Genomic DNA, 25646 nt, shown 5'->3' with positions numbered 1-25646 from the left:
TTTGTCTCCCAAAGTGCAAGGTATTTTGAATGAACATTTGGATATTGTTGCATCTGATTTACCCAGTGAGTTGCCACCTATGCAAAGCATTAGCCACCATATGGATTTGATTCCAGGAGCTAGCCTTCCTAATAAGGCAGCCTACAAGTTGACACCTATGGAAAATGAAAAGACAAGGAAGAAAGTGGAAGACCTTTTAAAGAAGGGATTGATAAGACAAAGCCTAAGTCCTTGTGTTGTTCCTACAATACTTGTGCCAAAGAAAAGAAGGGAATGGCGTATGTGCACTTATTCAAGGTCTATTAATAAGATTACCATCAGGTATAGGTTTCTCATTCCTGGAATTGAATACTTATGGATTGTTTGAGTGGTTCTATGTATTTCTCCAAGATAGACTTGAAAAGTAGTTATCACCAAATAAGAATTAGACTGGGTGATGAATGGAAGACAACCTTTAAGACTAGTGATGGTTTGTATGAATGGTTGATTATGCCTTTTGGTCTATCCAATACACCCAACACTTTTATGAGACTAATGAATGAGGTTTTGAAACCATTCCTTGGTAAATTTGTGATTGTATATTTGAATGACATTTTAGTGTTTAGCGGGTCCAAAGAGGTGCATATAGAGCATTTGAGACAGGTTATGAAGAGGCTACATGAAGAGAAATTGCAGATTAATTTGAAAATGTGTTTATGTAGACCGAGCTGATCTAGTTGAGTTTTGTGGTGTCCAAGGAGGTACTAAAGATGGATAAGGAGAAGGTTTAGGCTATCCTTGATTGGCGCACACCCAGAAGTGTAATGGAGATAAGAAGTTTTCATGGTCTTTCTAGTTTTTATAGAAAGTTTATAAGAAATTTCAGTCGTGTAGTGGCACCTATTCTGGAGACAATTAAGGGGAATAATAGACCATTTGTTTGGACCAAGGAGGATGGAGAAAATTTCAGATTTTTTAAGAAGTGAGCAGCCCATTCTTGCTTTGCCTGATTTTGACAAGGTATTTCAAGTAAAATGTGATGCTAGTGGTTAGCAATTGGGGTAGTCCTAAGCCAAGAAGATAAACCGGATGTCTATTTCAGTGAGAAGCTTAATGATGCTAAAAGGAAATATTCTTCTTTTGATTTGGAGTTGTATGCTTTGGTTCAGTCCCTATAGAAATGGAGACATGGTTTGTTGCCTAAGGAGTTTGTAATGTATTTAGGTAACCATGCTTCACAGTTCATTAATAGCCAACAAAAGTTGAATCAAGGGCATGCTAAATGGGTTTAGTATCTTTAGAGTTTTAACTTTCTTCTAAAACATAAAAATGGGTGAATGAATAGAGTTGTTGATGCTTTGAGTAGAAAGAATATGTTGCTTTATGAAATACAAACTAACAATATGGGTTTTGAAAGTTTGAAAGAATTATATGCGGAGCAGTGATCCTATTGCCAGGAATAGAGAGCCATGGGTGAACTTTATGATACAAGGTTTGTTGTTTAAGGGAAATAAGTTATGCATTCCTAAAGGATCCATGAAAGACAATTTGTTGAAAAAAAAACATTACGGTAGTCTTGTTGGTCACTTTGGGCACGATAAGACTTATTTGCAATTAAGTACTCATTATTTTTGGCCTAGGATGCATGCAGATGTGCAAAAGTATGTAGAGAAGTGCAGAATTTGTCAACTTGCTAAGGGAAGAAGCCAAAATGTCTGGCTTTACCAGCCATTGTTGGTTCCAACCAGACCTTGGGATTCAGTAAGTATGGATTTTGTGTTGGGTTTGCCTCATACACAAAGGGGCAATGATTCAATCTTTGTGGTGGTATATGGATTTTCAAAAATGGTGCATTTCATACCATGTAAGAAGACTAGTGATGCCACTAACATTGTTAATTTGTTCTTTAAAGAAGTTGTAAGGTTACATGGAATTCCAAGGAGTATAATTTATAATAGGGATACAAAATTTGTGGGTCATTTTTGGAGGACCCTATGGAAGAAATTGGGCACAAGTCTAAATTTTAGTTTTGCACATCATCCACAAACGGATGATCAGACCAAGGTTGTCAATAGAAGCCTTGACAATTTGTTAGGGTGTCTCATTGGTAGTTCACCTGGAAGTTGGGATCTCATGTAGGCACAAGCAGAATTCGCATATAATGATTCACCAAATAAAAGTACAGGTTTCAATCCTTTCTATGTGGTGTATGGTATGCACCCAAGGGGTGTCTTTGAGCTTTGTGATCTTGCCAGTATGAAGAAGAGGAGTGCAAATGGGGAAAACTTTGCCCAAGCCATTCATGATATTCAAGAGAAGGTGAAACAAAACATAGAAGAAGCAGTTGTAATTTCAGGTTCGAGATCTTGTGTTGGCTCATCTTCGTAAGGAGAGGTTTCCCACAAGAACATACAATAAACTGAAAATGAAGAAAATTGGTCCATGCCCAATCCTTAGGAAATTTTCTATCAATGCTTATCAAGTTTCCTTGCCTACAAATCTTTGTATATCTCTCACTTTCAATGTAGCAAATCTATATCCATATAAGGTGGATGTAGAAGAGGATGGGATTGAGACAACAATTACATCTCTAGAGAATAAGCCTACAATAGTCTTTGCTCCACCACAAATAGAATGCATTCTATAGAAGATGTTGAAGAAGACCCATAAGCATGAGTATTTTCAGTATCTCGTCAAATGGAGCAATCATTCCGTTGAAGACGCTTCTTGGCTCAGAGGATGAGATCAATAAACTGGGTCATTCAATGGCAGATCTCATGAGCAGGAGCTCATGAATTCATTCCACCTGGGGAGTCTAATGCAAGGGCATTACTCCTTCATGGGCTTTTGTTTGTTGTTTCATTTTTCATGTTGGTTTTTAGTTGCATTTTGGTTTTCTGTCGCAAGTTTTTGGAAGTCAACCTTTGTTTTATGTCCATGTCTTAATTGTGACAGGAAGAAGTTTTTGCTTTAGATTTCCAAGTCTCGAAAACCGACCAACAGTTGCACTCAATTGAAGTCGGTTACTCAGTTTTAGTCGATTTCAAAAGCCATGTTGGCAACCGCCAACCAACTTCTCATCTATTAGTAAGGCGATGGCGGGTGTACTAAGGGTTGGATTGGTCGAGTTAGGAGAGAGCCAGTCGAAGTGCAGATTAATAGAGCAATTGCAAACCGACTAAATGTGAGTGACCAAAAGGTTTGTATCGATCGATAAGGAGATCGGCCAAGTAACCTGCTAGGAGTTTGTGTTGTAGATGGGTGATGAACCGATTCCAATAAGAATCGGAAAACTTTGCAATAAGTGATGACTCCAATAAGAATATGTCTCTTTTTTTTATTGGTGCATACAATGGTTGTCTGAACAAGTAATATTGATTCTCTAGCATATTTGACATAAGTGTTGGTGTAATTTCTTCTTGGCTATCCCTGAATTTCCTATCATTAATTCCTTACCATTGCCTGTAAGTTTTCGTTGTTTGTTTTATTAAACTAGTGATCAGCAAGGCGTGCCATCAAAATTTGTGAAAAGATTATTCCTAAAATGATTTTGAAGTAGAAAATAATTTTAAAAAGGGACAAATTGTTATCAATCTGCAATAGATTCTTAAAAAACTCCTCAAAATTTGTCAAGGGTTCTCACAAGACAAACCCTTAAACTAAATCTGAAACCTTGGCCACACCCTTGCACACATTAAACTAGGATCTAAACCCAAAACAAATCCTATGTAAACCATCAAGGTAACAAGGATGAACCAATAACTTAGATTATAAGACAACCATATAACAAGTGAGAAAACTCTTAGCACCATTATACCTAAAACCAATCTCCAATTATTATCATGGACTAAGGAAATACTATATTTGTTATATTTGTTAATATTAAAACCTTGAAATATTTAAAGGACCCCTAATATATATTGTATAACCAAACAATGGAACTCAACCTTTTTCTACTATTGGTTCTACCAAAGTTGTTCAGATCCTAAAACATATTGCTTCTTGTCATGCTCTTGTTAGAATTTTGTCAAAACACAACATTCATTTTTAGCACAAAATTATTAATATGGATCTTTCTATTTCTCAATTTTTCACAATCATTTATCATCCTATAATAAATGGGCTTATAGTGTATCTAGATGAGTATTTCCCAATTCTTTTACAAGCCTTTTTATCCTACAACAGATGGGGACGGCTATTCTCCATACAAAACAACACCTGATCAGAAACACAAAATCTACAAATCACAACAGATTTTTACGCAATTTCTGCTGGTTTGATCCTCTTAATCTGTCTTCTCAGTGCTATAAAAATGCAAAAAATCCGCTGAAAACAATTGTGTTATGTAAATTTGTGTTTTTTATCAAGTGCCATTTTGTATGGAGATAGCTGTCTCCACAACACATGGCCATAAAAAATGTCTAAATGGTGTCAATCAAGATGATGTTAATCATGTATATCCAACATACCAATATCTATTTGGCATATAGACTTGAAAAATAAACTTATTTGTCTTTTTTGGAGTGCAAATTATTAATTCAGAACATTTTCAAACTTAACATCACCATGAAAAGCTATAAAGCATACAACTTAAGTTGAAGAAATTTGTGTCCTTAATCCTAAACAAGATGCAGATAATCCCCTTTTATACTTACATCCCTATTTTACTTGACCATAAAACAGCCAACTTAAAATGTCTTTCCATCCAGAGAGGGCCTTACAAAGTCAAAAAGCAACAATTGTGGTGCAAGCATTTATATATTCAATTTAGTTAGTGAAATTGTGGTGATTTAAAGAAAGGTGACTACAGAACCAATTGTTTTTATATCTATTTGCATTTAAGAAAAGGAAGAAAAGACTCCTCCAGTATCGAAGTTCAAAAAATAAAGCCTCACCGATTCATCTCTCGGTATAAAACAAAATGTAGCTTTCCAAAATTCCTAAATCTAGAAAAAAAACATCATAGCATCGATTACAACTCGTTACTTGCAACGTAGGGAAGATATAAGAGCAGATATTTGTTCTGTGATTCTGTCTCTGTTACTTTTGTCAAGTGTGTATAAAGCTGCATCCATGCGATTTCTAATACTTGCCACTGCATAAACAAATGCAATTGCTTGGTAAATACAAGGAAAAACATTTTTTTGTCTATAGTACCTATTTTTACTGTAAGTATATCCCACTATCTTATGACATTCTCCAGCACATTCAGAGTGCTAATATTGAATATAATCCATTTATGAAACAAATTGAAGTTACAAACTAGAAAACCTTGAAGCTTATAGCTTTGTTGTGCAATGTGCATCAAAGCTTACTCAAAACACTACAGGTATGTAATGATTACATATTGTTCTCTGCAGACTTCTATGGCTAGCCAAACCTTCCACAATCTCTTTTGCTAACAGTCAGCAATAAAATAGTTTATATGCATCCGGACACCCCAACAAAGATGTTAGTTCAGCCAACCTCTTTTCAATGCATTTTGCTACACTTTATAGGCAAAACATTGAAGAATAATTTATGCAGTAGTGCTTTTATAGTAAAATTTGCATGCAGCATGCCAAAAAAATCAAGAAAATTATGACTTTAACAGGGTTACATAAGTGATCAAGTGCATGGACACACGGGGTGCGAGTATGAAGCATTCAGTGTGGACCCACAAAACCTAGGTAGACAGATGAGTGCGTGCAGATTTGCATTATAAACAGAAGATAAAAAATAAACATACAAGTCAAATAATAATGACTTTTCCAAGCTATGTGTTTCTTATCTTTGCATCGGGTGATGAAAAACAGAGGCAAAATTGAAGCAAAAATAAAATAACACCAATCTTTGTCAAGCATGCAGTCAATGGTCACCAGGGAAGATACCTCCCCAATACATGTGCATAATCAAAAAATTTAGATAAAAGACACAAGCTTCAGCAAGCACGAGATAAAAACTACTGAAGTTCAAACAAAGAAATTAGATTTGATTTGTTTCTGTCTTCTAAAAATGCTCTCGATCTGCAGCGGAATGAAAATGGCATACATAAATGATGAAACTAAGAAAACAATTAATGGGACTATTTCATGAGACAGTGGTAAGAAAACGAGTAACTTTGGAGCTGCCTATGGTTGCTCTAGAGCTTCTGTTTGAGACAACGCTGATACAGGCAAGTTCAAATTAAAAAATGCGGCAACAGCAGAAGAGGGCCAGAATAGATACTAATTAATGTCATAGTTATCAGAAAGCATATACCCTGACCCTTGGTACTTGTCTCCCGTACCAGAAACACATCCCCATCTCAGAGACCCATATGGGGATGTCTCCAGAGATTAGGAAACTTCACATGAAGTTCTTTGCATCTCTATGTATTTCCTAGAAGCATCCCTTGAAAATTGGGAGACTTCCTATAGAGGTTACTCATATATGTCATATAAATTGCACCGAGATTTCTTCAAGTGCCGATATGTAGTTGACAAAAGCTAAAAGACATAAAGAAAAATACTAATAGACAGCTTGTAATTTCTATTTTCCGTTTTAAAATTTACAATTTTTTTGTCGCAGAATTTTTTGCATCAAATTCAAAAGAGGTAATAGTACAAAGAGAAACAATAACATGGCTAAAGATGTGTCAATGCATTGAGGTTTTATCGATTGATTGAAAATATAGTCATCCACACGGACCAGTGTACCTTAGAATAATGGCAATCCCCTTCCCTATCTATATCTGTCATCTCCAATTGATTATGTTTTAAAGTAACTTTCTATATCATGATTATGATTTTCAAATATCGATACAAGACCTTGGAGAACAAGTATGTAGCTCTGAGACTTGGCAGGCAAAACAAAGAGTCATCCTCCATTTGCTCTTGGAGCTCTGTCTTCTGCTGAGATTGTTAATGTGATAGCGTCGGTCAGAATCTTTGTGAGCCGACATAGACTATTAAATTGTCTAATTGGCCTTTCGGCCTTAGACACTTTAATTGTTTCGATTTGCTTATGGGTTATAAGACACATTTAATTAAGACGTGTTTGTAGTTTGTACTAAACTGATTAAGATGTGAATCGGTTCTAATATGAGGCGTGTTAATTAGAAGCCAACTTGTGGAGAAGTCGTGATGGTTGAAGGTATCTATGTTCGGGTATATATATGTGCTACATTTGTCTCTCAAAGGATTGATTCAATATATATATATATCCAGATCCATTCATTCAATCAGCGAATCAATACACACACAATCCTACAGCAGATCTGCATTATTTAAAAGAGAAGTGCTCGGAGGAGACAATAACCATTTATCAGAGCAGGTCGGTCTTAGGGATCTTTGGTGCTGAGCAGTTCACGTCGATATGCTATTGAAGGGCTGATTATAGAGATGACAAACTATGTGGTGTCAATCTGCGGTATCTTCTGTATCAATGATGTCAAACTTGACTATCAAATCAGCAGTGCCGTGACTCGGTAATGTGTCTGTGATAATGGAATGCCGAGACTCAGAAATGTATCACGTAAATGTCAATATTGGAATCCCAGAGTGCGACAGAGTGTTGACGGAGATGTATGATATTATCTCTGAATGTTGATATGATGGCCCTGTGAATTTGTTGCTCTGGAACAATATGTAATCGCCGTTCGCTCCTTTTAATATAGAGATCGATTGCAGTACAACGAATCGCAGCTAGGGTGCAAAATGCAGATGATAATCTCTATCCCTCTCATGTGGAACCAACTTTGGCATTTGTCCTTCAAAGCACTTGTGTTGTGCTCTTACATAATGAATTGGGATTTACTGCCAAAGATATTAAGGCTCTTTGTGATGTTGGGAATTCAACAAAGAAAGGTTCTAGGCTTTAAATAAGTTTTTTCGTGTGACAGATGCACCGGAGATTCATTCCAATGTTTTTTTATGTGAAATTTGATGTAAGTGAGGGAGAACTTGGTTTTATTTTGCCAAACCTTGTAGCTCCTCTCAGCAATCTTCACTCAATAAGTAAGGAGCTATCCGATGAGAATAATGAATTAGATAATTCTGTTTGGAAAACCTGCATTGTCCTTCCTTTCAAAGGTTCGTCTCTGAAGGGGATAGGAATAAGGTCTTGGGTGTCGAAATTTGCTGACCTTCATTGTTTTCTCATCGTCTTCGCTGTATAAGAATTAGGGATAGTGTGACAAATTCCTTAAATATAATGTGGAGAGAGGATCTTGGCACCATGTAAAAGTTTCACATGGTAAAGAGAGTACCACTTGGCTTATGGCAAGTCGTAAACTGAATGCTGGTAGCCTGCGGCCGGGTGTACAAATTACTGAAATTGCTATGGCCTTCACATTATATGAGGACCAAAGTGGAGAGTACAGGCCATGCCTTGAAAATCAACCAGTGTTTGCATTTCTTCCATTACGGGCATATAGTTTGAAATTTATACTTCAAGGGGACTTTATTTTGCCAACTTCAAGAGAAGAGGTTGATGGAGATGTTCACTTGACAGATCCATTAGCAAATGCTTTAAGTGTACATGCATATGGACCAAGAACTTTAATTGAAATCACTTTGCAATAATAGGGATGACTTAAGAGACTTGGGCTTGAATTGGTTAGGCTCCTTGCTTGCTGCTCTTTATGATTGCTTGAGGCATCGACCTAATGAACCTAATGTCTAGTTTGAAGTGAAACGAGAATCTGACTGCCTTAGTGATCTCTGTATGATTCCATTCATTCCACTTTCAGATGGATCATATTCATCACTTGTAGAAGATGCTATCTAGTTACCCTGTGACTGTACTGAACCTGTAATTGATGCACATATCATGAAAAGTGATAATGTTTCTAGAATGCTTTCTTATTGCATCTGTGTTTCTCAAACATTTGTTAGTAGAAGAGAGTACCGGTGTGAGGAAAAGAAGAACAATGCATTAGGAATGTGTGGAGGCATTTGTGCAGGTGATGGTAGCATCTAGGAGTACAAAGCAAAGTTGAGACAAGAGGGCTCTCCTAGTGAGAGGGAGCGGACTGCGAGGGGATTTTGTTCTAATCTCAGGATGGTCATATTACTGTCTGGTCTAGGGCTCGATCTTATGACAGTAGGTCCAAGTTGGTCTTGGACCTAGCACTTTCAGCCATATGCGGATCATACCAGATGATGAGAGTCTCATGGAGCAAGATATCTTCCATGATTGGGACCATGTGAGTAGAGTATGCTTCCGTGACAGAGGGAGCAGCTAGAGGATCTACGTCAGTTGACTTTCAAGGATCTTGGTCATATTGGTTCAGGGGGAGTAGACCATGTCGAGATGGTTTCTCTAGTAATCAGGAAACCGTGGCAGTCAGAGGACTATGATTCATGGGATGGAGTTCCATGTGTGTACGCTGAAAAGCCTTTATGCTGACACCTAGGTCAGGATATTCCTGAATAGATGGATACTTGGTGAGCTTGGGATTCACCAAGAGTGATGCAGACTCCAACCTTGTATTTCATATGGAGATCAAATATAACTATATTAGAGATATGGTGCAAAGGAATGCTATTCAGTTGAGGTACATTAGCACTGATGATCAGATGGCGGATATTCTCACCAAGCCCCTTGCCAGGATAAAGTTTGTATATTTCGAGATAAGCTTGGTATGGTGGAGAATGAAGCCCTAGCTGAGATTGAGTCTCAGCATCATTGATATATTTATATTTTATACTAATGCATTCTTCTCTTTGAGAGAGAAGTTTAAAGTGTAAGCTCTTGCTAATGCATTTCTCTTTGAGAGAGATTTAAGGTGAAAGCCTTATTTCCACCCTTTGGGGTGAGCCATGGTGGATCCACCCTCTGAGATGAGTCATGGTGGATGTCATGTATGTGACGCCATGACAACATCATGTGAGAGAGTCCGTGATAATTTTCTTGTACTTGTGTGTTCACCCTCTGGGATGAGCCATGGTGAATCTCATTGTGAGGTGATGATCTCACAATGATGAACACTTATGCATTTTACCATCATTGTGAGGTGACGATCTCACAATAATGGTTGATATCACGACACGGTGAGGTGATATCTATTCTTTCACCATCCATGGGAGAAGCCATGATGGTTAATATCACGGTGAGGTGATATCTTTCCTTTCCACATATGGGAGTAGCCATAGTGGTCAAACATCACGATGAGGTGATATGCTATCACAATGAGGTGATAAGCTTCCTTCATTCACATGAGTGTAGTCATTGTGTTAGTCATCACGATGAGGTGATGTGACTTGTAGAGATTGAGAAGGATTCCTCCCTAGCTAAGAGGGAGTGTTAATGTGATAGCGTCGGTCAAAACCTTTGTGAACCGACATAGACTATTAAATTGTCTAATTGGCCTTTCAGCCTTAGACAATTTAATTGTTTCGATTTGCTTCTGGGTTATAAGACACATTTAATTAAGAAGTGTTTGTACTAAACCGATTAAGATGTGAATCGGTTCTAATATGAGACGTGTTAATTAGAAGCCGACTTGTGGAGAAGTCATAATGGTTGAAGGTATCTATGTTCGGGTATATATATGTGTTGCATTTGTCTCTCAAAGGATTGATTCAATATATATATATATATATATCCAGATCCATTCATTCAATCAGCGAATCAATACACACACAATCCTACAGCAGATCTGCATTATTTCAAAGAGAAGTGCTCGGGGGAGACGATAACCATTTATCGTCTATGGTTGGGAGGGCAACAATGATCTGAGTCATTGCCCGTGGTTAAACGAGCACAACAAACAACAGAGATTAGAATCTAATTAGTATTCTTCACCACTACAGTCACACTTCACATTGTTCCCTCCAATGTACCATAAGCAGATGTTAGTTTTATCGGCAATTTTGTGTTGAGGATGCTTGGTAATTACTGTTCTATAAGTCTGTCTTTCTTTCCTGTGCCATGTTGTTTCAATAATTTGAATTTAAACTTGTCTGATTTGTTTCCAGGAAATTTTTAGCTATACTACCTTCATTTATTGCTATCTTGGTGAATGGGTAAGTCACATTCTCTCCTCTGCTGCTGCTTAGCTAGGTGTATGATTTATAGGCCCTCGTGGAAAGAGCTCATTCCCTTCATCCCCTGCAAGCATGTGAGAAGTAATTCAGCATTTTTTCTCCCTGAGTGTCACGCTTGACCACAAGAAAATTAATGGAAATTGGAAAGCCCCAAGGTCTGAACAAGACTGGCAATAATGACAAAAATCTCACAGATGAACTTGACAAGGGAATTGATGACAAAAATGATAAGAAATCTTGTAAAGCGCTTCTCAAAGTAGATAAACCAGTGGTCATGCCTGAAGCTGCAACTTTTGACACAAGCAATGATTATAGCAAAGGAGGTGACAACAACTTGAAAAATGGAAACCCCAACAGAGGAGGAGATGAGAATATTAAGGCATCTCCTCTACCAAAATTACTCTGCATCAAACCTGATTTAGATATGTTAAAGGCTATAAAAAGGAAGATGAAAAGATGAAAAATATTGTTGTATTTTTTTCTTGTCCTGACAAGGATTTCCTTCCATCAAGAAAATTCTTTGATGATAAAATTACCAGTTTGGCAAAAAAATTGGTTTATATGTATCTTTTTGTAGAATGATACAGCATGGATTATTTGTTGTATTCTTAAGAATCCTAACATGCAAAAAAGGGTTTTGAAAACAACTAGAACATACATAAATCAGTATTTAGGGCCATTTCTTGGAACCCAGCCACAAACCCATGTGAGGTCTTGGCCAATTCAGCAACACATGGTTGGAAATAAAAAATGTTTCTCCACAATTGTGGACCTTTAATCCCCAAGCCCTCAAGTCTCTTGGGAACATTTTGCAACTTGAAGAGACTAGGTGTATTCTACCCCATTTAAATGCAAGGTTTTTAATCTCTATAAACCAAGAAGTTTATATTTTGGGTCTTCTATGTTTCCAAATGGCTAGTCAAGAATTTCACCATGAAGTTGAATCATTGGGTGGCCTTCACGCATGTTTTTCTGCAAAAAGGATGGCCACCAAAGAAAAGATTGTCCTAAAATAGACAGATTGGTCTTAATGTGTGCTTTTTGTGTAATGCATATAGATATGTGACTGGCACAATTCGAATCCATAAAGAAGATGCAATTAATGCTGAAAAATAGAAGTGGGAAGCATTGCCCCCTAAAGAAAATGGTTGCCATACCTTTAAGGCCAAATTGATCAGTGATAAGACCATGGAGGACAAGTTTGATATTATGGATGAGAGTTTTGTCAAATTGGTATATACTTGGGATAGAGAGGATTATGTTGTCATTCATACTGAACTACCCAGTATCTATAGTTTAAGAGCCCTTGAAGTGTACCATCAAATTGAAACTCCATGGCGCATGTCAATTTTCTGAATTTTTGAGACACCAAAAACATTGTTGATGAAGCCAGGAATCGGAGATTTCACTCCTACCACCTACCTTTTTTGTCCTTCACGTACGGCTCCCCTCACTTCAAGTACGACCTGATACACATCATGTACGGTCTCATATAAATAATGTACAGTCTGAAACCTTATATACGGAGTTGACTACCTTGATTGGTTTCCACATACGGTTTAGTGATTCCGTACAATGTCTTTGAATTTGAGTACAACTCCACATCGCATAGCTTGTATTCTACTTCATACTGGAGTAACTTCTCCATTGTCAACTCCATGTACGACATCAACATGTATGCCCTCTTCTTTGTCCATTCGACACATGTAAATATGTTCTTGTGTTTACGTACGTACAACCCTCCCGATGTCATGTACGGCTTGTGTACCCTTCGATACAACTTACTCTCTCCCCCTTCATACGACATACTCTCTCCCCATCCATACGGCATGCTCCTTTCTTGTTCGTACGACATCCTCTTCTCATACCATTTCCTTCTATTCTTGTCGTACGGCCTTCCAATTTGCTCCTCATATGGTTTAATGTTCCTCTACGGTCTTGACAATTCTTCCCCGTACGGTCTTAACAATTTCTCACCCATCCTGTACAGACATTCTCCGTGTAGCCACTTTCTCTCTCTAGACAGCTTGTCATGTGCATACAAATTGCAGTTACCCTACGGACATCTGTGGAGTACAACTTCAACTCATACGGTTTCCCCTCGTACAACATTTTGATGTTGCTCATGTACGATCTTCCCTTCCCTCGTCCATACAACTCACCTCCACTCCCATACAGCTTCCTCCAACTTCTCTTCACCTTCTCATACGGCCTAACCCCATACAATTCCCTCGAGCTTGTCCCCGTACATAATGTTCAAACTTGGCCTATGTACGAACTTTGCTCTTCCTCAATTTTGCTAATCTGTAACATGTTGCAATCAAGGTGGAAGACTTCGTAGTCCTCCATCTGCCAGTGAAATAATCCATTTAGAGAACTTGTTTCATCTTCAAAACAATCTTCCAACTCGAGCACCCCTTTATCGTTTGGTTCCTTGCCTTCCCTTTCTCCATCCCAAAATCTCCACCCTCGAACTCTCAGTCGAGGGATGTCAGTTCTTCACTCACCGCCTTGTTCCTCAAGTCGATGACATACTTCCTCCCATCACTCTAGATCAAGAGTGTGTTCCATTTCCAATTAGGATTTGCCTTGGCAGTAATCAATTATACCTTCCCGAAGAGTGTGTCATATGCCTGCAATAGGATGACTATGAAGTCCAAGAAAAATTGTTGTGTCCCAATCATTACTTTTTGTGCCATCAATGTTCCCAACGGCTTAATGTCGTGCTAGTTGGCACCTACCAAATGGAAGGTCAGCAACCAAAGCGTTGGTCTTCCAAGGCATTTCCAAGTATCTTTTGGCAATATGTTTACTCCCAAGCCTCCATCAACAATGGTGTTTGTCAACTTCTTCCCCATTATTTCCATCTAGACGACCATCGATTTCATCCTGATGCTCACCATCAACAACATTGGATCACTGGCCTCATTCCCTTCACATGATAGTTTCCCTGTCGATTCCTCTTGTGGTTTGCATTGTCTTTAACTAATTGTGTCATCACTAACCATGTTCATAATTGTCACTCGCAGTTGTGGCATAGTTTGAAGGTCTATCATGTTGATGGGTATTGTTGTCTGTAGCACCTGCCTAACTATGTTCTTTTCTGACTCCCACAATGATGTACTTGCAATTCCATTGCAAGTTATTCATTCCTTTGCCAATACTTGTTTGACTACTACTTTGGCTTCTCAGAGTCATTCCTTCTCCGTACAAGGGTCCTAGTACACTGTTGTCTTCGTTTGTGTTCTCGTGATTGCCAGAACTGCCTCATCTTGTTTTGCCACATCCAGCATATTAATACCCTTTTGCTTTAGGCAGTCGGTGTCTTCATGATTCCCAGGTCCACACCATTTGCACAATAATTGTATGTTGTCTTTCTTATTCTAGAAGTCTCTCGTAAAGTGTCCCCATTCACTACATTGTCGGCACTGTATGATAGGACATCCTCTAGAGTCGTATTGTATTTGATTTCGCCCTCATTGATTTCCATAACCACCTAGCGATACATTTTGTGGTTTCAAAGGACTAGACTCTCCCTGTGTGAAGAGTACTTGCGTACTTCTAGCTTCAATTTATATGGACACTCCATTATTGAATGACCTATCACCTAGCAAATCTCACAAAACATCTTTTTAGGACAATTACTTCTCATGTGCCCCTCAATTTTGCACTCGATACACCATAGTTCATTACTTTCTTTATCGGTTCCTTTCTCGTCCTTCAATTCTTTCATCATTCTCAACATATCCCGTTGAAGGGCCTAAATTGTTTTGGATTCTTCACCACTGCTATCTTCGGTGCTCTCGTCATCGTCAGTCTTCCTCTTCCCTTGGGATGTTGTTTTGTTTTCACTCTCAATGTCCATCGCCCGATTGTAAGCATCAGTGTTCGAGGACGGAGGCGCTACTTTCATCTTCTTGCTTAACGAGGGGATCAATCCCTCAATGCACCACCTCTTATTCAACCCATTGGCTAGCTAGTTCTCTATCTTGTTCAACAATTCCTTGAACCTACAATTGTATGCTCGCATGTTTTTCGTTCTTCCCTTGCCTAGTGTTGTAAATTTCTGCAACAATTTCATTGTTGTCTCTCAGCAGTTTAAACTCTTCCTGAAATGCCTTCTTCAATTTGTTCCATGATGCTTTGTATTGAGCCACTAGGTTTGTATACCAGTCGATGGCAATTCTCCGTAGGGTGGTGGGGAATGCCTTAAACTAGTAATCCCGGTTGCCCTGACCATTCACCTCCCATATTGTTATGCAAGTCTTGCAATGGCGTATGAGATCCTCTGATCCGTCCCCTGTTAATTTAAGGAGTTTTTGCTTCTCCAAGATGTTCATCATTGTTAATCGTGGTCGTCGTGACCATTCACCTCCCATATTGTTATGCAAGCCTTGCAATGGCATACGGGATCCTCTGATCTGTAACCTGTAAATTTAGGGAGTTTTTGCTTCTCCTAGATGTTCATCATTGTTTTCACTCGGAAGGTACCGTGTGTATTCGACCAGACTGGACCGTCTTGCTCTTGCCCACGTTCTTGTGCCTCTCTTGCACTCTCAGCCACGTGCGAGCTCTCTACACATCCACCTTTTGTGTCTTCTACATCTTGGTCACCTTCTTTGTTTCTATACTCTCTCCTCCCCGAAGTCTTTGGCCCCCTTATTATTGGTTCCTTGGCAAGAAACAAGTTCCCCATACAGTGCAAATTGATTTCTCGCCTGCTTACTCCCTTGTGAGCCAGACCTAGGTGGATTGTTCCCACCACTACGTTCTAGTGCTTTCCCTGCACTCTCAGCCACATGTGCGTCCTCTACAGGTCTACCTCCAGCATCCCCAACACTCTGAATACTTATACTTCCAGGCTCTGACTCGTCCCTGTGCTCCCTCCGATCAAAGGTCAGTAGTTCAGATCCTCCAAATCTCAGTTCCTTTGAAATGAATAGATAGCGGAATATGTCTATGAGTTCAAGATTTCCCTCTTCGTACTCCTCATCCGACGTTGACTGTCGGACAGATGGTCTAATCGTCCGGCTGGATTTTCCTCAAATGTTCTCATAATCTTCTTCTTTGTTATGTTTTAAAACAATCCTTAAAGATCGCTTTGTCTTCACCACCCTATGGCCTCTTCTCATCTTTATGGGGTTCTACAGACATGAATCACTCAAGGCTAACCTGATTTCTTTGAAGGCAATGACACCAAAATGTTTATTGCTATATCTAGTAAATTAAATACAGGAAATAATTATACAAATAACAATGCATACTAGATACACAAGTAAAATATATCTTTATTTGCACATGAAATTATTACAAAGAAGAAGACCAGAGATGGTCGGCCAAGGATTACAATAGATCCGGCTATGCCATACTACCTTCCTTGGCAGTACACAACATATTTAAAGGACCCGACGGTTGCCGAGAAGAACACAACTGTCAACCAATGGGCACATAACTATCCAAGTGACAACCCACTTACTACAAAGAATTAATACATTGCTAGACAACAAATATTATCAAATATAACAATAGGCATTTTATGCCGACTATAGGGATGAGGTCCCTCGTTCGTGACCTCACCGGTTCATAGCTCAAAGTCAAAAGCATTTACCCCTTGAAAAAAAAAAATATATATATATATATATGTGTAGAGATTAAACACACAATGCTGGAAATTAAATATATTGAAATTAAACTATTTTTCTTGAAATGGAAAACATAGTTTGCATGGAAATTTGAAATACTTAAAAGGAAACAAATTGTCTTTTGTGGATATGTAAATGAAATTATTGCAGATCTCTAAATAAGAATATGAAATAAGAACAGATCTATGATCATGCAAGTGAAATAAACTATGTAATCAAACAATTAAACAAAACACTATTAACAGAAAGTACCATAGGATCTTCTCCTTTAGGTGAGTGGGCCCTACCCCCCTTCGAGATCAATCCTTCACTCCTTAGATGATATCAATATTGCTTCTTATTATTAAAAAATGATGAAAAACAAGCTCTCGCATGCTAACGTGGCTATGGAAATCTAAATACTGCTTGCTTCTACTTTTAAACTGAACAATGCTAAAAAAATGATTTGCCTAGATTTTTTTCGCTAGCTTCTCAACAAACTTTTAAAGAAGATTATTACAATCCTAAGACTACCAGATTATAACTCATATGGCAGTTCTTTTATTTTTTACACCAAAGCATGAAAGGGTGAACTTCAGTCTTAACTGAAAATTTCTCTTTCATCCTGGATAAGGGCAGTACTAGTACAGTTGAACTGGAGTACTCTGGATTCTTAAGGATTGGCTGCAGATTTAAAACTTCAGTTATTTCAAGTTAAAGTGGTCAAATTCTTTAAGATCAGCAGAAAACAAAGCATGTGGGAGGCATTTCCAAGTTAAGCAGCCAAGACTCACTTAACAGTTGTGCTTGGCTAGAATCACTTAAGATCAACTCAGACTCTACAAGACGTGCCAAAATTTTAAGTACAAGTTGCATGTGTTGACATTCATTGTTCCAAGTTGGTGGGATCATGATGTTGCACATTCTAAAACCATCTGGTCTAGTCCAAAGTTGACCAAGTTTAACAACTCTAGCAAGCTGAAAAAGTCTAGAAAATGTCAATCTCCAACTCCAGATTATTTTCTCTTCTTGGGCGCTGTGTTTATCACAAGGAAACAAAAATATATATAGAAAACAAGACTTGTACAGCTATTTAGCCATGTTTAGATGAAGAAATAAGTAAAGAAACACATCATACGTTCTACTTTATAATAGATTTAAGTCATTTAGTCCTGCAATAAGTTCACCACAATAGTTGTTTTAAGAGGAACAATAAAATATCTTTGAACAATTAATGAGACATTATTCTTGTCTCATCACTGGCTGGATAAGATCAAGAATATGCAAAAAGTCCAAGAACAAGGCATGCAAAGCGTCACTTTAGTGAATTGATGTTAGTAGCTAAAATGTTTAGTTAATTTTATCTTAGTTCGGAGTTTGTTTCTTGTAGGGTACTTTGTAGATTCTACTTCAGACAATCAATAGCAGGACTATTTAAAGGCCAATATCCCTTTGAGATCAAAGATTCCCATTGTCCAATTGAGGACTAACTCGCATCATCTTTGGTGTGAAACAGTGGATAGAAAAGGCCAAAAATAGTATGGGAAAAGAGAGTGTGTGTCTTTTGCACAATTGGGATAGTTGAAACAAAAAAACACTTTTGGAATGTAAAGCTTACAATGACATCCATGTCAAGTGAATAAGTAATTTGGTTGCAACTTCATTTCAAGATTTATTCAGTAGGGAGATGGTTGAGAGAATGGGAGAGAGTTCATTATTAAATTGAATGGCAGAAGATTAGTACTTCACAAAGCAAAATTAGTAGGGTCTACTGTCCCATAGGCTATCTTTGGCCTCATGGACAATAAAAAATCTTCTATTCTTTTGGGAATTTGTATGGGAATGCAATTCTTTATAAGCATTGATGATACATTTTAAAGGCACCCCAAATGAATAATAATATCATTTACATATTTTGTTGCTATCCTTTAGAGCAATATGGTTTATTTTTTATGATGGTTCTGCCTACAATTTTTAAACATAGTATCAGAGCATTTCCTGATCTTATGCTATGAAAAGAAGCCATGATTTCACAAATGGTTTTTTATGGACAAAAAAATTGGCAAGAAAGATGCAACATATTGTTAAGAATGTTGATGTGGGGATGTAACGGAAGTTTGAAATAAATTTTGGATTAAAAAAACAAAAAGAAAAACAAATCTTTTTAGATGGAGTTACAAGGAATTGATATTTTGTAACATTGGAGATATTTTTGTTTTTTTGAACAGAAACATGGAGGACATTGTAATTGGATGCAATAATGGTGGAATCTGACACCCTGTCTTTATTTCTATTAACCACAAGCATCTTGTATTTTGAAAGCCCTGCATGCTACATCTAATAAAGTGTTGAGGGTTTTTAGAGATTCAGATGCCCATTAAGCAGATAGAGAGTAACAAGGTCATCAAGGAACCTTGTGAACATTGGAGCTTGGAGGAATGTCATCATCTCGAGCTAGCTTCTCACTCAAAGATGGTGCTTTGCATGAGAAGCATTAGTTTTTGTTTTTGTGTTATTTTATCTAGATGCTAAAAGTGATGAAAATTTCATATAGTAAAAGGCCTATATTCTGAAGACAGGAAGAGATCTAGTGTAGATAAAACTCAAAATGGATTATTGCCCAGATAGTTTAGGAGTTAATGGTTCTTGCGAATTATGCGCTTATGTGGGTCATGAGACAACTTGATGAAGCAACAACTCAACATAAAGAGTTGTATAAGAATTTGGACCCATAATTCGAGAGTTAGGGGAGAATGGAATCTAGAAACTCAGGAATTCAGCTAGGGAGATACACCTTTACAAAGAAGCTTGATGGAGTTCTAACTGATCCAAGAACTATTTTCAAAATGAAGCTTCTAGATAAAATGTTGTTATGATTGGTCAGCATGTTTTGTTGTTTGTAGTTGTACTATAAACCTTGAGAGAGGTTGTTGAAAAATAAGGTTTACAGTTTACAATGAAGTTACCTTGGAGACTTTAGTTAGTTTTGCGTTAGTTGGGAATCAGTTTCTGTAAGGTAGTTAGGAGAATTTGTATGGGAATGAAAACTTTATAAGCATTTGCATAATACATTGTAGAGGTATTTCAGATGAATAATACTATATTCACATATTTTCTGTAAAACTTGAGAGCAATATAGTTTAGCTTTTATGACAGATATGCCTACAATTTTTCAACATATCTTACTTGCAGTCAGCAATGCTCATGTGTCTCTAAGTTTAAGAAGCCTAACTCTTACACCTAGGCAGGTATCGAATAGAAAACATCTCTTAAGCTGCTAATAAATGTATATGTAGAAATTTATCAATATTGAGCATTGATTGCACATACATTTTCATATGCCATTATTGAATATGTATTGAGCATTGACATCAGAGTGCTCTATTGTGCCACAAAATGGCCCAAAGACTAAAAAGTACCTTCAGGTATATCACGACCAAACTTTGGGATTGGTATAGAAGCCAAAACTGGAATATTTGAGTTGAGAACACGTAAAACAGCTGGAAAAAATGATGAGCTGAAAAGCTCCATCTTGCCCACCTCATCAATAATGTAGAGGCCAGTGCCTTCATTAATCTGAGATTACAAGAATTATCAATTATGCAAACATCTGTAAACGAAATTATTTCTATCAAGCACTGATTAGTGATTAGATATCTTCACAAGGCTCTTATGATATACCTGTAACTCAGGCAATGCCAAAGATTCAAAGCCTGATACATCAACTTTGTATTTTCCAACATTTGGCCACCTAGCACTCTCACCACTTTCATCCAGATAAGGTGGAATAGCAGCAAATGACACAAGACAATTAATTAAAACTGAAAACATCAAATAACAATATTAAATGTAAACTTTCTTTATTCAACAATGTGTAATTGGAGGCTCTCTATAAAATTATTGTAATTAAGGGAAAACAATCATAAACCAGCCTGAGTGTTCTATTTTTGGTTCCTTTTTGAAAAGAAAAAAGATATGTTAAAACCAAAGGAAGATCTTAAAAAACAGAAAAACTACTCACAAAGAAAATCGTAAGTAGGCAATCAAGATGTACGAAAATATCAGAACTTTTAGACCAGGAAGCAAAACTTCTTGCTTAGGGACCAAAGGACTGAAAATCTAGGACCTAACAAGTAATTACTGCATCTAAGTCAAAATACTATTGCTGGTATGACAATTAACAGGAAAGCATACATAATTGAGAAAAATGTCCTTCTGTTCTGTATACAATTACTGTGCCATTTAGCAAGGTTGAGTTTCTCTCCAGCTATCTCTCCTTGCATTTATTCAGATGTGCTTGTGATGCAGGCATCTACACGTCAAGCATCTAGATGGCAGATTGAATGACCTTGCATTCAATACCTCTACTTTATTCTGCACTTTCCTTCATAGCCTCTTTTGGATAAAAGGTCTAATCAAGTCATAAACAAGAAGTTTCTCAATGGTTTAAAGCATAGTTGAACTACTCGCCAAAACCAAAAACTCGCTAAGGCCCGAAAAAAAAACTCGGAAAAAACTCGGCCGATACTCGGCAAAAACTTGGCAAAAAACTAGGCAACTTAAAAAATTGCAAATTAGAAATGCATTTTTTTTTTGCAAAATTCAATGAGAAGATGCAGCCCATGAGTTAATAAATGAGAACACAAAAGAAACAAGCTGAGTCTAGATATATTTAAATGCAAAGTGGGTGCAAAATCACATCCTCATGAGGAATGCTGATGGCTGGAAGCAAAATAGTAAATAGTTTTTGTAGAACTAGTAAAAACTAGGGGAGAGGTAGAACTAGAGGGTCTAGTCCTAGAAGTCTATTGTGGGCGTGATTGTGCTTCCTCGCTTGGTATGATTGGCTCAGGCTGTGGCTTGTCCTCCATCTTGGATGTAGCTCTGCCTCTGGCTGCACCTGGCACTGGCAATGACTCCTCATCCTCCTCAATGTCATCCAGTGTGAAACCAAATCCACCCCCCTCCTCCTCTGTAGCCTGCCTCTCCAAATCATTGATGTCATCCTCTGTAAACAATGGAGGTTGCTCCTGCGATGTCCAATCACTGTAAGTATCTATATCATCCAAATCAATTGGACCAGTTGGTGCTTCCTCTACCTTCCTTATGTGCAACCAAAACAAAGACAAGGTCATTGAGGCATTTTTGAGCTAACTTGCTCCTCTTCTCCGTGTGGATGGCCTCGAACAAGCTCCAATTGCGCTCACAACTGGATGAACTACAAGGTTGACATAAGATTCTGAGGGCAAATTTTTTGAGATTTCGAGTATTTCCACCCCAACTTTGCCACCAAGCATCTACAAAACAAAATTAGGTTGACGGTAGCACCCCTCACAGGGGTCTAAGGGTGAGAAAGAGTGGGATAGAGAGATAGGTCTAGATCTTGGGGGAGAGAGGAGAGAGTGAGATGGAGAGTGGTAGAGAGGGGGATAGAGGAAGATTGATAGGGACATAGATAGGTCTTAAATTCGGGGCAGATAAAGTGAGTAAGATAGAGAGAGCGAGAGAATGTTGATAGGAGCATACTGATTACTGAAATTTGACTATCTGAAAATTTAAAAGATCTTCTAAAACCTAGAATTTGCATTATAACCCCTAGAGATTTGAAACCACTCTCAAACATCCTACCAATATATACATGAAATATAACTTAAAGTATAAGAAAGGAAAAAGACATACTTAAATGCTATATTTCATGTATACATTCTGATGAAGAGAATGAGATTGACTTGAAAAAAAATCAAAGTAAATCAGTTTGCAAGTGTTTGGGAGTGTGTGTTTCCCCTTCTCAACAAAATACAAGATAGAAAATGATGAAATGAAACTCATTTTTGTTGTTTTTTGCCTTTATTCATTGGCAAGTGAGGTTTTTTCATTGACTCGCCAAGTTTTTGGCAAAAAATCGCCGAAAACTTGGCGAGTTTTTCTGGCGAGTTAAAGTCGTAAAAACTCGCTAGGGAAAAATACTCGCAAGTTTTTTAAAACTCGCCGAAAACTCGACAAGTACGCTTTAAAGTATGTACTGCTGAAATACCAAGTTCTTTTTGTTTCTGGGCCAAGGCCAATAATTTCACTTTGTTTGGTCTTAATGGATGTGGCTTTTGCAATGCATTCTCCTAGAACCAAAAGAGTAGCCCCATAGTCTCCAAGCTTATTAACTAGCAGGTCAATTCTCCCTTCAGGTTATTTCTGGCTTAAGCAAGGGCAATGTAGATTCTTGCAAAATCAAGAAGGAAAGGTCAATTTGTGTTTGCCTAATGGGATTAGGGAGGAGAACAGATTTGTATATTCCTTGAAGCATGACAGGTATCACCTCCAAGATTACCATGGGTATTAGAAGGGATTGGTTAAATGTCCTTCCCCAAACTACTAGCACCATGGATGCTACGAGAAGAACCTCCAAAAAGATGTGGAACGGTAAAGAAGGAATCAGTCCTAGAAGTGATTGTCAAAGTGGTGAAGGATAGTGTAATGTCCCCGATTTTGGATTTTGGCCTGGAATTGTTTGAGTTAGATTTTTGGAGAAATAAGGGGAAATTATTTAATTTAATATTATATAAGTTGTCTCATTATATTCATTTAAAAACATATGTGAGATGACTTCATATTTTCTTAAATTAATAAAGTGACTTAAGTATAAAAGAAAAATAATTAAAAGTCACTTAAGAAAAAATAAAGTGTACCAGCCCGATAAGGAGGGGATCTTCTGGAAGGAATCTTATGATGGATATGAAAAGAACAAATAGAGGAGGGTAATTCATTATTGATCATCAGTTGTTTGTTATCTTCTCTTGTATTGTGGTTGTGGAGCCAAGGATTGTCCGCAGATTTGGTCTTAGGGAACGAAACCTCCCTTTGATCTGCATAACTGGGGGGGTGAGAGATCCTCCGAAGGGTTGCTTTGAGTGTGAGGGACAATCAGTCCTTCATACTGAGCTAATTGAGTTTTATATCAGTTTCATGGTGTACGATTTTGTTGAAGAGTTCAGCCATTGGGCGAATAACTAGTGATAGCTGTGTCTACACATTTGGAGAGGCTAGGCAAATCTTCTTGATGCACTTTGGAGGAGTTTTGTGTTATTTGCTGGTGATAAATCAGATCTGAAGACACCTTGTTTCAGACCCTCTTACATCACGTTTTTTCTCATAGGGCCTTGGGAATGCACCATTTCATTGGTATAAGGACAGCGTTATTTTTGGTAGAGTGAGGCGAGCCATTTGTAGACAATTTGGGGTTCATGGAGTAATCAAGGTTAAATCAGACTGAGACCGAAATCGTGGCAAGCATGCTTTGTTAGACACAATGTGCCACTGAGAGGGGGGGTGAATCAGTGGTTTACAAACTTTTCCCTTTGTCTACCCTATGTGTGAATACTGGTTATCATCCTAATACCTAGTGGGTCTACTGGTAAGATAAAACAAGACAATGCAATGCAAGCATACACAAGGGCACATCCCATAACACCAATATATATGAGGAAAACCCAAGATGGGAAAAACCTCGATGAGGAATGTTGTTGGAGACTACTCCTCCAATCCAGCCTCGCAATGAAACTCTGACTACAATGTTTAGGGCACCAACCCAAAGAGCACCAACCCCTGATTTTAGGGCACCAACTCAAGGAGCTACAACCCCTGATTTAGGGCACCAACCCAAGGAGCTACAACCCCTGCATCGAGCTACAACTCAGTGAATACAAACATAATCATTTACAAGTTAATAGCCTTATTACAAATGGATTTCATAACGCTTCTGCAAATCTCTCTGCTGGATCTTCTATCTAGTTCACTGTCGGTTGTCTGTCTGCCGGTTCTACTCTCTGCTCGTTCTCTCTTCTCTCAACTGCTCTACTGCTCTCCACCGGTACTATCTTCTGTCGATTCTCTGCTTGCCTACTCTGCACTTGTCTGCAACACTTCACTGCCGGTTTGGTCACCACCGGTTACCTCACTGTTGCTGGTTGAACTCTTCAACCCTAGTCTCTCTCACACTCAGTCTCTCTTCTGATACTCGTTCAGTACTTGACTGATTTCTTCTCACATGCAGCAACACCCTCTCATTCAGCAACACAAACAATATCTTTGGCTCGCATACTTATAGCCAAATTTTCCCGCCAAGACGTGAGTTTGAACTTGGCGCCTTTAAGGTTTCTTACTTTCTTCCACTGATCACGTTTGCTCTTGGACAGCCAACTATGGTTTAGTCCAACTATGGTTTCTTCCACCGCCATTAACGTGCCTTCCAATACACGTTTTCTCTGTTTAGCAAACACGGCCCTATTCCTCGACCTACTTTGTCAATCACATTTAGTGATCTCGCAGTTGCCCTTACCAAATTTGATCTACAGTAGAATGTCTTTCATTGATCATGGCATCACTCAGATCTTCGGTTTGCTTCGAGCCGCAAACCCTCTGTAACTCTCCGTGATTGTCGCAGTCAATGTTTATTGTCGACCACCTCTAGCTACCTCACCGACACAGCACTTCACCAACCTCTGCAAGCTTGTCACTTCAACTCCACGTGGCAACCTTGTTGATATCCACCTCAGCCAAGATCTTTATGTCGGCTAGACTCGGTTACCGAGAATCAACACACAACCGGTCCCTCTTTTATGCCAGTTCTCAAACCCTGCCGGTATTTCACACTTTACCGGTTAACCATCATGTCTGCACTTTGCTGATCTGCCGGTGGAACACCTTAACCGGTCGCCAGACATGCCTATCCATAGTATGTTCATTCTCATCAGGTAGGAGCACATCACTTAGCCTCTTTGCTCTCTTACCGGTTCTAATACATATCGGTAGGCACCTTGATGACACCATGTCATCAACCTTCAGTTGTTTCCATCTGAGGCATCTGCATGCCGGTTGCACTCTCTATCGGCAACTGCTCCACTTTGCCTTTATCATCATCAGACCGGACATTATCTCGGCTGGTTTGTCAAGGTGACAAACCCATCACTTCTTTACTCTTCCTTTTCTGTCCTAGTGGCTTATCATGCCTTCTATGTCAATCCAGTGCATATCCCTGATTTCA

At 38.3% G+C, this 25646-nt stretch overlaps 1 protein-coding gene across 2 annotated transcripts in view; it reads right to left on the bottom strand.

Annotated features, from left to right (window-relative positions):
- Positions 1–4718: 4718 nt before the first annotated feature.
- Positions 4719–25646, bottom strand: part of LOC131035237 (uncharacterized) — a 92243-nt gene continuing 71315 nt past the window's right edge. For both annotated transcript variants that reach the window (XM_057966900.2, XM_057966899.2), the window contains exons 4-6: positions 20291–20375; positions 20029–20185; positions 4719–5074 (exon numbers count right to left, since the gene is read on the bottom strand). In XM_057966900.2, coding sequence (XP_057822883.2) covers positions 4962–5074; positions 20029–20185; positions 20291–20375 — 355 coding nt within the window. In that variant the 3' untranslated portion in view covers positions 4719–4961. The remainder of the gene's footprint in view (positions 5075–20028; positions 20186–20290; positions 20376–25646) is intronic.

This window comes from Cryptomeria japonica, chromosome 5 (assembly GCF_030272615.1).
Source record: "Cryptomeria japonica chromosome 5, Sugi_1.0, whole genome shotgun sequence".
In the NCBI taxonomy this organism is placed as follows: Eukaryota; Viridiplantae; Streptophyta; class Pinopsida; order Cupressales; family Cupressaceae; genus Cryptomeria; species Cryptomeria japonica.
This window is presented reverse-complemented; position numbering and strand designations above follow the sequence as displayed.